Here is a 15,277-nt window from a genome sequence, read left to right as displayed (position 1 = left end):
CTGAATATTTCAATGCCATGAATTTGCTTCCAAAACCCTAATTTAAATCAGCTTATGTATTCATCAACACATGGTTTAATTTTTTGAGCACTCCTTAACTACCCCCACCACAGCCACACACTCACTCCTTTCAAAAAGCTTACTTAACAAAAATAGCAAACAAAACGCTAGGTTCTGTTTCGTAACCCAGGTCACTTCTGTCCTTAAACAAATAGTTACCCAAACTTGTTCAATTTTATCTGAGTTCTCCTAGCTCTCTCATATGATTTATTATACCCAGAGAATATAAGCTACGTGGGCAACAATAAAAGTGTATTTACAAAATTTTTTAAAAATTCAACATGTATAACTTGAACTGCCTTATTACTTTACTTTTAAAATACACTTTAAAGGAAAAAGAAAAAGAAATTACCATTTCTGGCCTGTAGAAGAACAGAAGTTTAAAAAAGTGGGACATCTGGCTTCTATGCCTTGAGGTTAAGGAGGGATTAACTAGCGCAATAAAATTAAATTGATTGCTAAACTTGAGTTCAATTTCTCACATAAGTAGATTCATTCGCTACTGAAAGCATTAATAACTTCTTTTCATTCCCACCCTGCTATCCTTCAAAGAAAAAGGGAGAGGCTGGGGTAAGCCTAAAAAAGACACTTCCCAGATATTTTTAAACACAGAACTAGAATGGAATTATTCATTGTTAAATAACATATTTAATTCCTTAAAAGGTTTCATTCCAGAAATATAATCTTTGTTCTTACATTAAAAAGCAGCTAATAAGTAAGCCAAGGTTCACAAGAGAGGATACAAACCAGGGTGACCAAATGTCCCAGTTAGCTTGAGAGGAAAGGTTTCCTGGAACACCGAACTTTCCGTGCTAACCAAGCAACAGAACCAGGCGAACCGGTAAAGTTGGTCAGCTATCACAAACTCAACTACTTTTGAGAGCCAAACTGAGGTAATGAACATCCATGGACGGACAGTCGGTAGGGTACTGCAAAGCGCATAAGGCCCAGTCTAAAGGGGGATGTTTGCTTTCAGCTTTGGCTTAGAGAGGTTAAACAACAGTGACTAAACTCATTTGATCTCAAACCTATGTCGACTAAGTATTTCATCCATTTGTCTGACATTTATTATAAAGCACTCATGCCTGAGTCACCTTAATATGCCGTGTCTGAGACGTCCAAGCAGAGCCGCACAGACTGCCGTAGACAACTCTCTCCACGAGTAACAGTGTCCCTAAACTTGAGTTCTACAGACAGCAAGAGTTAAGTGTAATAAACTACACTTAAATGTTGCTCTACCAACCCCTACTGGTTTACACTCTTAAAATTTTTATATCACCACTGCCAAGAAGCAGGGCAATCAGTCACTTGATTCTCAAGCTGGCCATACTCCAAAGTTATCATCCAATTCTTAATTATGAATATAATGGTGGAATAATGATCCTTGAGACACAATCTTTTCCCTCTGTTCATCAGACACTTACACTCTCCATCCCTCTGGCCAATTCAAACATAAGTGCCAACGATTCACCAGCAGCTATTCTCATGTTGACATCATCAGAAGAGAGGAGGCTTGGAAGTTTATGGAAATGCCTAAAAAACAGTTAGTCATTACTGTGTGAACATAACCAATCATATCAATAAATGTTGTTTTTATAAAATATGAAACTAAGAGTACATACATCTCAAGCTTTTTCTTCACTTCACTGATTGGGCATATAGTCAATAATAATGTCCATGCGAGAAGAGCGCTGATATGAAGCACTGTATTAGGGGTGCTGCAAATAACATTTGTGTCTTTGTCTTTGAGATAGGACTTGGTGAAGATACTTTCCAAACATTCCAGAGTTGAATACAGCTCCTAATGCATCAGAACATGACGTAAGGTAAGGTAACCACTTTAAATTTGAAGTGTGCAAGTATATTAATTAATTAAATTTGAAATGTGCAAGAGTAAAGGGTGTTCTACTTACAGTAATGTCTTCTGTAGCAATAAAACAGCAAACACCAAAGCAAGTTGCACACTAAAAAGAAAAAAATAGACATTAATGTTGGTAATTTTTTTATTATTTCCGTATTTTCCTGCTTTTATAATTCAGTGTGAAAATTTTCTCAACTACATGATGACACTGCTCCCAAGCACAGAATAAAAAGAGAAAGGGGTGCCTGGGTGGCTCATGGGTTAAGTGTCTGCCGGGGTCCTGGCATAGAGAGTCTGCTTCTGCCTCTCCCTCTGCACAGCCCCCTCTCTGCTCATACTCTCCCTCGCTCTCAAATAAATAAAAATCTTTTTCAAAAAAAGAATATGAAGAGATAAAGAATATAGGATCAAGAGTTAACGGAAGTGGATTTTAGCCCAAGCTCTGCTACCAAACCAACAATGCGACTTTAGGAAAGTTATTCAATTTCTCCTGGGTCTTCCTTTTTTAATCCAGCAGATCCTTTTCAAACTTCCAACTCCAGCTCAAAGACAGAGATGAAGTTTGCACATTGGAGATAAAAAAGCCTACTCTGTTAAAAAACCTTTAAGCACATTAAGTTTGTTATAAGCTTTTAAGTATTTAAAACCATTTATATTCATTCATCTCTTTTTATAAAGACTCTACTATGAAAACTTCTAAAAGAAATCAGTTTCCAAGAAATAGCAGAAATCTAAAATTTAATTAACTATCCTCAAACTTGCCACCTAAAAAGGGGTCTCATTCATTCAAATTTCACTTTTTTCTGCCTATGTTGAAAACCAGTCAGGAATCCTATAATTTCCTTTTGTTAGAGGATAAAAAAGAGATTAGATAAATGATGACACTACAGGACTACCATGGTTTAAGTTACCTAATAAAATGGAGCTCAGAATACAAAATTTATATACAATCTGCTTGCAACAGAAACGGGAACCATTAGTTTTCAGAACACTGCTCTACACAAATAAATCATATGAAAACAACTTATAATTTGTGAGATTTCTGTATTCTCCATTTCCCTTTTCGCCAAATTTTCAGTAAAATCCTCTCATGTTGTTCTAAGTGCCACTAAAGCGTGAAGTCTTTAAGTCACCATTCACACAGCCAAGTTCCTGGTATCATGAGGACATTTGCGGATTAATCTGCTCAGAGTCACTATTTTATTTTCATTATTTCATCCTGGTAAAACTGGATATTGCTAAAATTAAAAAGTAGTCGAGGCATTATTCTCGATAACAGAAACTTTCAATCTGTAATCCCTCATCCTAAACAAGCAGCAGAGGCAAAGCCACATCTCTCCTTTTGATGCCTCTAAGAGAGAAAAGATAGCTTGAAAACTAGAACTGCCTTCATTCCTTCTGCTAATATGAGGATTGTCAAGTACTTTTTTAAATTCATAGCAAGCATCAAACATATTATTTAAAAAATGACAACAGGGGCGCCTGGGTGGCTCAGTGGGTTAAGCCACTGCCTTCGGCTCAGGTCATGATCCCAGGTCCTGGGTTCGAGCCCCGCATCAGGCTTTCTGCTCAGCAGGGAGCCTGCATCCTCCTCTCTCTCTCTGTCTGCCTCTCTGCCTACTTGTGATTTCTCTCTGTCAAATAAATAAATAAAAATCTTTAAAAAAATTAAAAAAATAATAAAAAAAAATAAAAAATGACAACAAACACACATGCAAGGAAAATTAAGGGTTTACTACAAGTATCCACGCAACAGTGTTTTCTGTCAAACATTTCAAAAATACCCTTATAGTCCTGCATGATTTAAAAGTTTCATGAAAACCCAAAAAAGGGGGATAAAAATGTAAATAGCAAAAGCTTAATTAGCTATTTGGGGATTATGAACTGTTAGAGGGCAAGAGATTCCTAAGAAGTCACCAAAATTCTACTTTTTTTTTGCCTCTGGGGAAACAGCTTAACTATTCCCAGCCTCCATATAGTTGGTAAACCAAGGAACCAGCCACTAAAGTGATGCATTCTGGCCTGAGTACCTGTCTTTTTTCTTTCTCCATCTTGCCACCATAGCTGCCATAAGGAGGACCTAAAGGTAGGACACAGAGATGTGGATGGACACCCAGGGACTCTGCCAACTTACACAGTGATATGAGCAAGAAATAAATTTTTATTAAGCCCCTAAGATTTCAGGGTTTATCTGATAGAAAGATCAATGTCATTTAAATATAATACTAAATAGTCAGTAATACCAAAGAGAAAGCTAATGTGAAAAGTCACTATTAAAACTATTAGAAAGTCTCAAAGCTGAACTGGTTTCTTGTTTAAAAAAAAAAAAAAAAAAAAAAAACAGCTTAACATTCAAATCTACTAAGATTAAATTCTTAAGATCCATTATGATTCAAATCCACTTTCCAAACCCAGAAAGATGTTTGTGATAATTACCTGAGCACTCTAAAAACAAACAAACAAAATCCACAATCTAAAGTCAACTGTCATGAGTAACAAGTATCAAATAATTAGAGAATGAAACATTGTCTTTCAAACCTCATGACATGACTAGATGAGTATCTCACAAGTTACAGATTCCTACGAAATAAAGCATTCAGCTTTTTCATAAGGACTTCTAGGCCACAACAGCCAAGGTTTTTAAAAAATACCTATTACTGGATGGGGGAGAAAATCTGTGCCTGCATTCGCCTGAAGAAGGGGGAGAAGACCACAGAGGAGGAGATCAAGGCTTTCTGCAAAGGGAAGATCTCCCACTTCAAGATTCCCCGCTATGTCCTGTTTGTCACAAACTTCCCCCTCACCGTCTCAGGAAAGATCCAGAAATTCAAACTTCGAGAGCAGATGGAACAACATCTAAACCTGTGAATAGGGGATTGGGAGGGGTCCTCCCAGGCCCTCCCTGCCCTTCCCCCACATTCCCGCCTGTCTTTGTGATTTGACATAAAGAGTTTCTGTGTTTAAAAAAAATAAATAAATAAATAAAAATACCTATTACATTTCTTAGAATAAAAAATGACCACCCAATAAGCACTTTCTATATCATTTAAGTTACAACAAAAATTATTCTTCAATCATCCTGAAGAACTCAAGATAGTATTTCCTATCAGCTTACGACCTTTGATTTCGAAGACGTCGAGATTTGTTCTATCTGGGATATTCTATGGTATCTCAGAAAATTTAAGAAAACAATTGTCCTATTAAGTCTGCTCAAAGTAAAAGACAAATGCAAATAAAACGTTAATTAAAAACCTATTATTTTAAAAAATGTAACCTAGACCATTCATCAGAGTGTCTGGATGTCATGCCTGGACAGACTTATAAATTAAAAAATCATATACTTACAGTTTGCCTAGCCTGGATACTAGCTGTTCCATCACAAATTATTTTCTTTAAGACTGGTCCAAGAGTTTTTAAAACCTCTTCACTTTCAATTCCAGGGCCCAACTGAACACAAAGAACAGATGCTAATGCTGCAGCCGCACGCTGCTCATCACTCTTACCTAGGAAAAAAGCAAAGGTACAACCATGAAAAATTGTTCTGAGAAAACTTATTAAGACAGCAATTTCCCAAATTTGTACAATTCACCAAAATATTATTTACCGTTTATATAACCCCATAATATGCTAACATGAGCTGCAAACCTAGTGACCTCAAACTCTGGAAACCAGCCTCACCCTACAACCACCACTTATTAGCCAAATAAATGACTTATAACTCTTATTCTCAAAACGTATTTCTTCAGCAGTGAAATGGAGATTAACATCTGTCTTAAGGGAGCACTGTAACAATTCAGCAAAATGACGTGTTTCAAGCTGAGCTGACCTTCCAGATCTTTCATGTACTCATAGAACAGTGCTCAGGTAGACTCTGAATTAGTTTCTCAACCATTTCAGATGTATGCAGTCCATGAAGTAAACTAAACCTTCAAGGTTTCTCCTTCCCCAATTTTTTTTTAAACAAGTAAGGGATTAAAAATAAAGGATTCTTGGGGTGCCTGGGTGGCTCTGGTCGATAAGCATCCAACCCCTGATTTCATTTCAGCTCATGATCTCAGGGTGCTGAGATCCAGCCCCACATCCAGCTCCACACTCAAGAGGGGAGTCTGCTTACCCCTCCCCGTTCTGCTTACACATCCATGCTCTCTCTTTCAAATAAAATCTTTAGGAAGAAAGAAAGAGAGAATTCTTATAACCATATGAAAACTGCAGATACCAAATTATTACCTGACAAATTAAAAATCTATTAAAAAAGCAGATTGGAATGGAATTTTTAAAGGTCATCTAATCCAACTACCATTATAGGAAACAGTCTCAAAAAAGTTGGCTCTGCTATCAACTATACCACTAAGAAGTTATATAATCTTAGACCAATCTCACATTTCCTAGACCTTTATTCTGTACAATGAGAGAGATGGAATGGTTGAAAGGTTTGCAAATATCCATTCTATTGCAAAGCTTTCACCTGAGGTAAAATGAGAAAAACAAGAAGATAAAGGTAATAAGCTCATTCAATTCAAAAAGAGCATGTGTGCTTCCCACATTTCTGGTGCTAGAAATATTTTGTTAATAAAGACCTTAATGATAGAAGGTCATTATTCTCATAATGTTCTTACTTGACAAAATAATTAAGCTGGCAGCCCCAGATCCTTGTAATTTTAGTGGTTCCTAAAACTGAAGTTTGTTAATATTAGACTTAATCTTCAAGGTCTCTCTTCATTCTTAAAAGTTCTGTGATTATAATATGACTTCCAGAATCTCCATTACAAAGTTCTAGAATTTAAACATTTCAAGGGATATCCTGAAAATGATGTCATCCACAGGTATGACTGAGGTTTTTAGTAAGTGCAAGGGAAAATGAGCTATGTGATTATAATACTTTTTAAATTAGGAAAATGAAGTAGGATGGCTTTTTTAATACCTTTGTTAAAATCTGACACAAGCTTTCAAGATTTTCTTATACATGAAAATGGCAATCACCTGTTCCAACATAAACACGGATGACAATCCATCACAATCCTAGTTTCAAGCTGTTTTTACATAAACAAAAACAAAGCTTCTAACAAGTCTCATTCTGAATTGAATAAGCATAGTGTATTCCTTGACAACTGTAAAGTTAAGAGTGAGCCAATCTTCCATTTCCATTAATAAATATTACTACAAAGAAGGTGGCAAATTCCTTTTTAGTTCTATGCCTCTGACTCAAAAATAAGTATATTACCTTTTTTCAGGCAGCGTTCAATGCTGTCAGTCAAAGTCATTCTTCTTTCCAGAATAAATTCATAAAGCATTTTTGAAGCCAGTGCATTTTTAATACCTTCAAGAGCTGCCTGCCTTGTCTTCGCACTATTTAAAACAAATCAGAAGATCAATTTGGTGTGTACCATAGGTTAACAATGACTTATAAAAACTACACTATTTCCCTCTCCATTTCTCTTTATACATTTGTAGATTCTTTCTTTCTATAGAATTGTCATCAAGCTCTAACCATTTTTCAGTGTAATAAGGTGAATCCACAATTCACCTCATTACACAGAAGACATATTCTCCCGTATTACATATTTAAGCAAACTCACAATTTTTTGATACTACAAAAGTCTGGACTTCGCATTTGCATCTTTAGGGCTTTTTACTTCTGTTTAAGTCAGCTCTAGAACGACTATGAAATAAGAAAATTTAGCTTTGCTATTTTTCACATCTGCAATAAAATTAGTGGGCAAGAGGCCAAAGTTTAGCTGTACTTTCCAGCTGAAGAGTAACTTTTAGTCCAACAAATCCATTTCAATTACAATCAAATACAGTTATATGCTATTTATAATGCTAGAATAATGACTAATCTGAGACAATCTAAATTCTAGTGGCATGTTCCTATCTACGTTAAAAGTCCAAAGGAACAAGAAACATTTAAAGATACAAAGTAAACAAATCAGGCTTTAGAAAAATATACTGTTAAATCACAGAACTGCATATAATATACATAGTGGCTGATCAGAATCACACAGAAGGAAGTTTCCAGTATCTCCTACCTTTTATCCAGGGTCAAATCAATGAATCCCTTCAATTTGTACTCTAAGTCTTCTTGAGTTCCTTCCTCATCAAAGACTTCTGGTCCTAAGGAATAATATAAACTTAACATTGTTAATTTAAGTAGGAAAAAAGCAGATAGGAAACAGTGATAGTGTGCCTTAGCTAGAAGAATTCTTCTACCTAAAACATCTTTTTATCTAAAGTTGCAAATTTAAATTTAAAACTCATACCATCTTCAGCAAAACTGGAAGGATCGCTGTAACCACTGCAATGGCTCATTGTTTCAATCGATGCATCCTCATCACTAAAAGGTTGAACATTCCGATGCTGGCCACCTAGTGGGTAAAAGAGGGTGGAAGTAGATGACTGTGCTGCCATATGCTCAAAAATTTCACTTGGGAATTTTTAAATCTACTTAGGAGAAATTTGGTAATGAAAACCCAACCTTATTTAAAAGGGATGATTATGCTACAAATAAACATATTTAAATATTCTAAAATAAGTCAATTCACCTGTTTTTCAGACTACTGTTTTATAATATAAATCAACTTCAGAAATGTATCAAAAACTGGTATTATGGTTGAAAAGGTATTTCCAAAACATGACTTCATTGAAGACAATAAAATATCCAGAAATAGAGTATGAAATAATAGGTCATAAGAATAAGTATATTTTTCAAGGAGAATGACTGAGCCTAGTAAACATAAACATGGTAAATGGATTAATTTTTAAGTTACACACCTTGTGTGAAGAAATAAGACATTAAGAGATGGTAGTTTTAAAGATAACTTGAATTAAGCAAGGGGAGGGGGGGACGCCTGAGTGGTTCAGTCAATTAAACATCCGGCTCAGGTCATGATCTCAGGAGCCCCATGTGGGGCTCTGGATGCTGGGGTCATCACAGTCTGCAGTCCTCTTGAGACTCTCTCCCCCTCTGCCCCTCACCCTGCACATATACACACAAACACACACACGCAGTCTCTCTCTCTCTCAAACAAATAAATAAAATTTTTATTTTAAAAGGTGGGGGGTACGCCTGGGTGGCTCAGTCGGTTAGGCAGCTGCCTTCGGCTCGGGTCATGATCCCAGTCTCCTGGGATCGAGTCCCATGTTGGGATCCTTGCACAGCAGGGAGTCTGCTTCTCCCTCTGCCTCTGCCTGCCACTCTGCCTGCCTGTGTGCTCTCTCTCTGACAAATAAAAATAAAATCTTAAAAAAAAATAAAAATAAAAATAAAAAATAAATTAAAAGGTGGGGGAAGGAATAAAATAGAAATTGTGGTTTTTGATATAGTAGAAAAGCCTGTTAGATGATTCACTTTTAAAAGAAAGGTTAACATACCCAACAGTTTAAAAACATCAGGGCTGTTACTAAAAAATAAAATCTTTTTTTTTTAAAGATTTTATTTTTTGAGTAATCTCTACACTCAACTTGGAGCTTGAATTGACAACTCCAAGATAAAGAATCCTATGTTCCACCAACTGAGCCACCCAAGCACCCCAAAATAAAATCTTTTTTTGTAACTAGAATCTTTCCTCAAATTAACTTAAAAAATAAATCCAGGGTGCCTGGGTGGCTCAGTGGGTTAAGCCTCTGCCTTTGGCTCGGGTCCTGGAATCGAGCCCTGCATCAGGCTCTCTGCTCAGACGCTTCCCCCTCTCTATCTCTGACTGCCTCTCTGCCTACTTGTGATCTGTCTGCCAAATAAATAAGTAAAATCTTCAAAAAAAATAAATTTAGTTATATTTTGTTTTGCAGGAATTTAATAATAAAGAACTGCTCTGTCATGAATTACATTCAGCACTGAGTTACAGTACATCCCAAAATCTGCCCCAAAAGTGACTTTGAGTCACTTGATTCACCTTTGAGTCCAAGTTCCCTTATCAGTTAAATCAAAGATTGTACCAAATATCACCAGGTGCCTATGTTCAAGAAATTCATGTCACTTATTCCCTTAAAAAGAGGTGGTTTGTTTGTTTGTTTTCCCAATCCTCTATGTTTAAGCTTCCTAAGTTTAGTATTTGGGGGTATTTTTTAATAAAGTTTTTTTTTTAATCAAAATACAATCTGGCTAATTTTTAAATCAACACAAGATGACAAGCAGCCTTCAAATTTGCTTGCTATTCCAAGGGAATAACTTTGCTAATAAAGGTAGGACAGCATAAAGAATAAGCTAAGAAGCCAGACTACCATAACATATTAATCAGAGTGCTTAGGCCAGGAATAAACAAATAAACCAAGACCTATGACATCATACTCTATTTCTGGATCTACCTTCATTGTCTTCCATGATTTGAAGTCATGGGAATAGTTAAAAGTCATCTGATTTCTACTAATACACATTCACAAGTCAATTCATATTTTCTACTTTTCATATTCATATTCTACTTCTAAACTGCCAAGAAGAGTACTCTTACACACCTCTTACTCAACTCCTTTCCCTAAGTCTGTTTCCAAGACTCCAGGAAAGAGAAGTTAAACAACAACAAATGAAGAAAAAGAACCCTGTATGAATGCCTGATATCTAGATCAAATTCACCCACTGTGTGATCCCAAGTAATATTAATTAGGTAGCACTCTAGACATAAAGTCCTTATATCTTTGGGGGTTTACTAACAAGGTTTTGTTCTTTCATTTTTTAAAAAAAATGCTCTCTTTCAATTAAGTGCAATGAAAAATAAGCATACTTGTCAATTTTATCAGCTTTCTAAAACCTTGCATAACTTAAAAGAGAAAGAATTTAAATGGAAAATCAAAGTGATAGGAAACGTGGTTATCTTTTTATTGTACATGTTAAGATCTCGTTTGAATCCCATCTCTACTGGATGTCATTTAAAAAATACCAAAAAAGTAAATGGCTTTTAAGTAAGTACAAGTTTGTGACAACGTTCCATCTCTTCTAATCAGTTATTATTTATTCCTTTATTTAAAAAGTAATGCATCCACATGGAACCAAATTAACGTTTTAAAAAAGTAAATCCCACTGCATAACCCACTTATCAGAGGTAAGCACAGATAACAAGTACTAGTGTAAATTTCCCAAAATATTCAAAGCCTGTACAGTTTTATACACTCAACGAAGAATTCTTTTCCATTCGTTTGAATACGCTAAAATTCAGTGTTTAAGTTTACCTTTTCTACTGAAAATAAATTTAAAAAAATAAAAGGCAACAGCAAAAAGGCTGATGAGAAATGAGGAAAGAGGAGAGGTGAAATTTGAAAAGTAATCCCCCACCACCACCTGTGGTTATTCGTTAGCCCTAGGAAGAAAGGGAATTTCAGAGTTTCTGAGGTGATAAGATTTGTTTGTGATTCGAGGAAGCCATGAGTAACATCCGTTACAACTTTTAAAATGACTTCTTGCTGCTTCACCATCATCTGTTCCAACAAAAGGTAAAACTTAAAGAAGAATAAAATGAATAAGGACCTCCCAGACAATTCAAATTGACTTCAGAGGAGGAAAAGCTAAAATACAGAAAATAGAGGTACCCCCTATTCACACTGAGCAATCAAATGCTACAACAAACTAATTTTGTATTTTACATCTTGATCAAGAATGAATTTCATGAGTATCGAGGGCATACAATCAAAATAAAGAGCAACATAAAAGGGGGGAAACTGCAACTATAATAATTCATTTCTATTGTCAATTATTAAATGTTTACTACAGAACATAAGTTTTCATGCTGCTATAAATCCTACAGGAAAGCGTTTTAAACGCCAGTTTCCTATTATCTTTAACAAGAAAACCGGACTATTCATTAATGAACAGAGGCGTATCATTACGAGGGTCGGATCAGCAATTGTGTTGACAAATACATAATGGTTAGTACTAGTTCTGATGAGCTGAAGTCTGAGAATTCCAATGTTTAACTTCAAAATCTCGACCAAAAAATTACTAAATGAGATGATTTCACCCAGTTTAACTTAATACTCGATTTAAGTTTAGTGGTGTCTCATAAGACTTTCTTTTAGGTCCTTTTCCCCTAACCCTATAGTTAGTAGTAGAGAATCATGAGTTCATTTAAGCACCTACCCATCCAGGAAAAGCTTCAACGTTGCAATGAGAACACAAAAAAATCTAAACTTTTGGCCAATTGCAACCTGAGTTCCCCACCACCTCGCCCATCCCGGCCTCAGGGGACAGAACCTACAGAACGCTGCACAAAGGAAAACGCGGTTTCTGCCCCCCGGGAGGTCGCTGGACCACCCCCCGCAGACGAAGCGGGGGCGCGGGGTTTCTGCAGGTGCCAGTTTGTAATAGAAATAGACCCTAGGCTCGGACAGTGGCCCTGAGCCTCCACGCCTCCGCCCAGCCAGGTGGACAAGCGGGATGCTCAAGGCGGCAACGGGATGGGATGCCACACCAGCGCCTCTGCGTCACCCGGGCCGCACAGCGCAAGGGCGGGCCTCGTGACGCAAGAGCAGGGCCAAACGCGCCGGACCTTTGACATTCCCCAGAACTCCACGTTGGGGTCGGTGGGTCAAAGGCAACCACTGACATCAAGACGCAAATCCTCTCTCGGCCCCACCCTCCGTTAGGGTGAGCTCTGAAGAGCAAGCACCAGCTTCTGAGAAGAGTTCCTCTCCCGCCCAACAATCCGTCACCCCGGACCCGGATCCACTCTCAGGCCCTAGAACCTATTCGCACCGCCCCTCCCCGCCCCCAAGGCCGGTGCCAAAGAGTTCGGTCCGCAAGCCAGATCCAAATCGCGCGAGGTACTGCCCCCACGGCACGCTGGGAACTGTAGTTCGCCAGTCAAGCGAAGAGCCCGGCCGACACATATGTCCAGAGGAATGGAACTACAAATCCCACGGCGCCCGAGGTTGAGACTCGCAAGCCCGGCCGGCAACTGGGATGTCGGCGGCGGGGATACCCGCTTACCTGCTGTCGCCGCCGTCGCTGCAGCTGCCCCTGTGCCGCTGCCACCACTGCCACCGCGGTGGGGAGTGTTCCGCTTCTTATTCTTCGGCATCGTGGGACGCCCGGTGCCGCCTAAACTCGGAGCTTATTGAGGATCAGCCGATGGAGCTGCACTTTTTACTCGTGCGTCTGTGCGGCGGGCGGCTAAGAGGCGAGTCTTCAGCTAACAACAGAGGCGAGAAGCGGCGGGGGTACGAGCGGGCGGTGGCAGCAGCAGAAATCCCCGTGAAGAGCTGTGATCGGAAACGATACATGTTTCTCTCTAGCGCGGGAGCTAAGGCGGGGCGGGCTGGGCCACGACGCCTTAAGTAGCAAGACCGCCGCCTGTCGTCACCATCTGTGGGCGGGACTCGAACTCTCATTAGCCAATCCCTATAGATCTCCCCACCGGAGTCTTACCTCCGGCGACCGATGGATGCTGACTACCAATCCCATGTCGCAAATCTTCCAGCGGCGAACACGGATCAACTCCTCTCTGCCGCACTGAATTCTGGGAAATGTAGTAAATCTTCGGGGGGAAGTTCTCCTATCTCCGCCCAACGGGCTTTTCTGCGCTCTTTTCTCCCTACTCGTGTCCCCTCCCCTGCTTCTCAGCCGCCCCGCCTCGGAATAAACTGAGTTGTTCCCGGGCGTTGAGCAATGAAGCCAGTATGCCTGATGACGACGGCCAGCTTCCAACTGGGAGCTACGCAATCTGCTTAGCTCATCTTTATCTCGCGGGTCGCGTTCTTCTGTTTAACCTCTCCCCTGCTTCCGTGCAGCTTCGGTCCAGGCACAGCCATACCCCTCCTCGGGAACACCTCCAAGATTTTAGTTGTTGAATTAGTTTAGTGATCACCACTACCTATAATTGAGGGGCTGTGTGCCCCCTACCTCCAAAAAAAGGCGTGCTTTAATTAGTCGTGTAGTTCGTCTATTTCTCCTAGTATAGACTAGAAAGATCTGGTGATTCAGTGTCACAGGAGTCACATTTCTACACAAAAATGAGTCCTTTGACAATTCTGCCAGTTAGGAGGTCAATCTGGGATAAGAGTTGGTTTCTGAGAATTCAACAGCTGGTAAAACAAATATAAACTATAAATACCAATATCGCAGTGTTTATTTTCCAAGGCGCTCTTAGGTATGTCTTCCCTGTTACATTTGTCATGTATTTGGGACCTGTCATTAGGTTCATGTATTATGCCCAAACTCACTGACTCACCCCAGCATAGGTGGCTCATCCCTCACTCCACCTCTCTCCTGGGCTCCTCTTATTTTCTGCTTGTAGCACATTTCCGCCTGAATGTACCGCCAGCACCTCAATCCAATATCACTAAAACAAGAACTGTTTCCCTCTTCCTGTGCCCTTTGTGTGTTCACAGTACTACTATCCTCTATGTCCAAATTCAAAAACTCAACTTCATATGTGGTTCCCCACTCTCTTTAGTGCTCCCCAAAACAATCGGTTTTATGATAAACTCTAAATTCATGTACTATTCTCCAGTCACATGGCCTCAGTTCAAATCACCTAAAGGGATCTTCCAGTCATTTCAAATGACTGGAAGATTTCAGGTTTCACACATGATAATGCTGTCAGGTTTATTTATGATCCCCTGTTTTACTAATTCACTAGTTTAATAGTTGCTCAAAAACATTCTTCGGTTCCATTACCAACATGTTCAATGCCAAACCTCTTAGCTTGGCCTGGACTCCCTTTCCAGCTTCATCTCTCACTGCTTCCCCATACACATCCCATTCTTCAGTGAATGAAGCCTTAGGGAAGCCCTAAACAGAACTGTTTCCTCCTCCTCACAACTCAGTGCTCTTTGTAATGCTCTGTTGTCACTTACTATATCCCTACAGGTCACACAGCCCATTCAAAGATGCTCTCCAAAGGGCCATATTTCAGGATGGCTTTTACTTTCTTTAATCCTAAGGCAGAAAGTAAGCCACATAGAGCATGTAAACCAGGTAAGGATGCAGATTGGTGGACACAGCTCCCATGATTTCCTTCCATCATCCCTCCCATGACTACATATCTGAAGTCTAGTGACCTTGGGCCACACTGAGTGAGACGAACCCAGGTTAAAGGAACACAGAGCTACATACCTTTTATAACACCAGGCTCTTCATCATACAGAAATAAATAATACTACACTTAAGGCAATAATTTTGCCACAGTGTGAGCCCACTGCCATCCATACAGGCTGGATGTCCAGGTTCCAAGCTTTGAACATGTGCTCTGCCTGCATTTGGGAGCATGTTCCTTTTATCTGCATCCATGTTCATGTCCACTTAGAGGCTTTTCTGGGGCAGGCCCAGCCATGGCCTACCACATGATACGCATACACGTTTTACATTTATTTATGAACACATCTGTCATCTAATAAAATTGTTGGCTCCCCCAGAACAAGAAGCTTGGTCTC

The 15,277-nt window shown here is 39.1% G+C and overlaps 1 protein-coding gene across 3 annotated transcripts in view; it reads right to left on the bottom strand.

Moving 5' to 3' along the window:
• IFRD1 (interferon related developmental regulator 1) overlaps positions 1-15,277 on the bottom strand; it is a 92,618-nt gene that overhangs the window by 11,382 nt on the left and 65,959 nt on the right. For 2 of the 3 annotated variants that reach the window (XM_047694438.1, XM_047694439.1), the window contains 7 exons: positions 8,179-8,283; positions 7,948-8,032; positions 7,143-7,267; positions 5,267-5,424; positions 1,974-2,024; positions 1,683-1,861; positions 1,485-1,593 (listed from right to left, as the gene is read on the bottom strand). In XM_047694438.1, coding sequence (XP_047550394.1) covers positions 1,485-1,593; positions 1,683-1,861; positions 1,974-2,024; positions 5,267-5,424; positions 7,143-7,267; positions 7,948-8,032; positions 8,179-8,227 — 756 coding nt within the window. In that variant the 5' untranslated portion in view covers positions 8,228-8,283. Of the gene's footprint in view, positions 1-1,484; positions 1,594-1,682; positions 1,862-1,973; positions 2,025-5,266; positions 5,425-7,142; positions 7,268-7,947; positions 8,033-8,178; positions 8,284-12,833; positions 12,972-15,277 lie in introns of those variants that run through there. The other variant, XM_047694437.1, reaches the window with a different exon arrangement.

Source organism: Lutra lutra, chromosome 11, assembly GCF_902655055.1.
Source record: "Lutra lutra chromosome 11, mLutLut1.2, whole genome shotgun sequence".
NCBI lineage: Eukaryota > Metazoa > Chordata > Mammalia > Carnivora > Mustelidae > Lutra > Lutra lutra.
The sequence above is the reverse complement of the archived record's forward strand: the minus strand, read 5'-3'. Positions and strand labels throughout refer to the sequence as shown.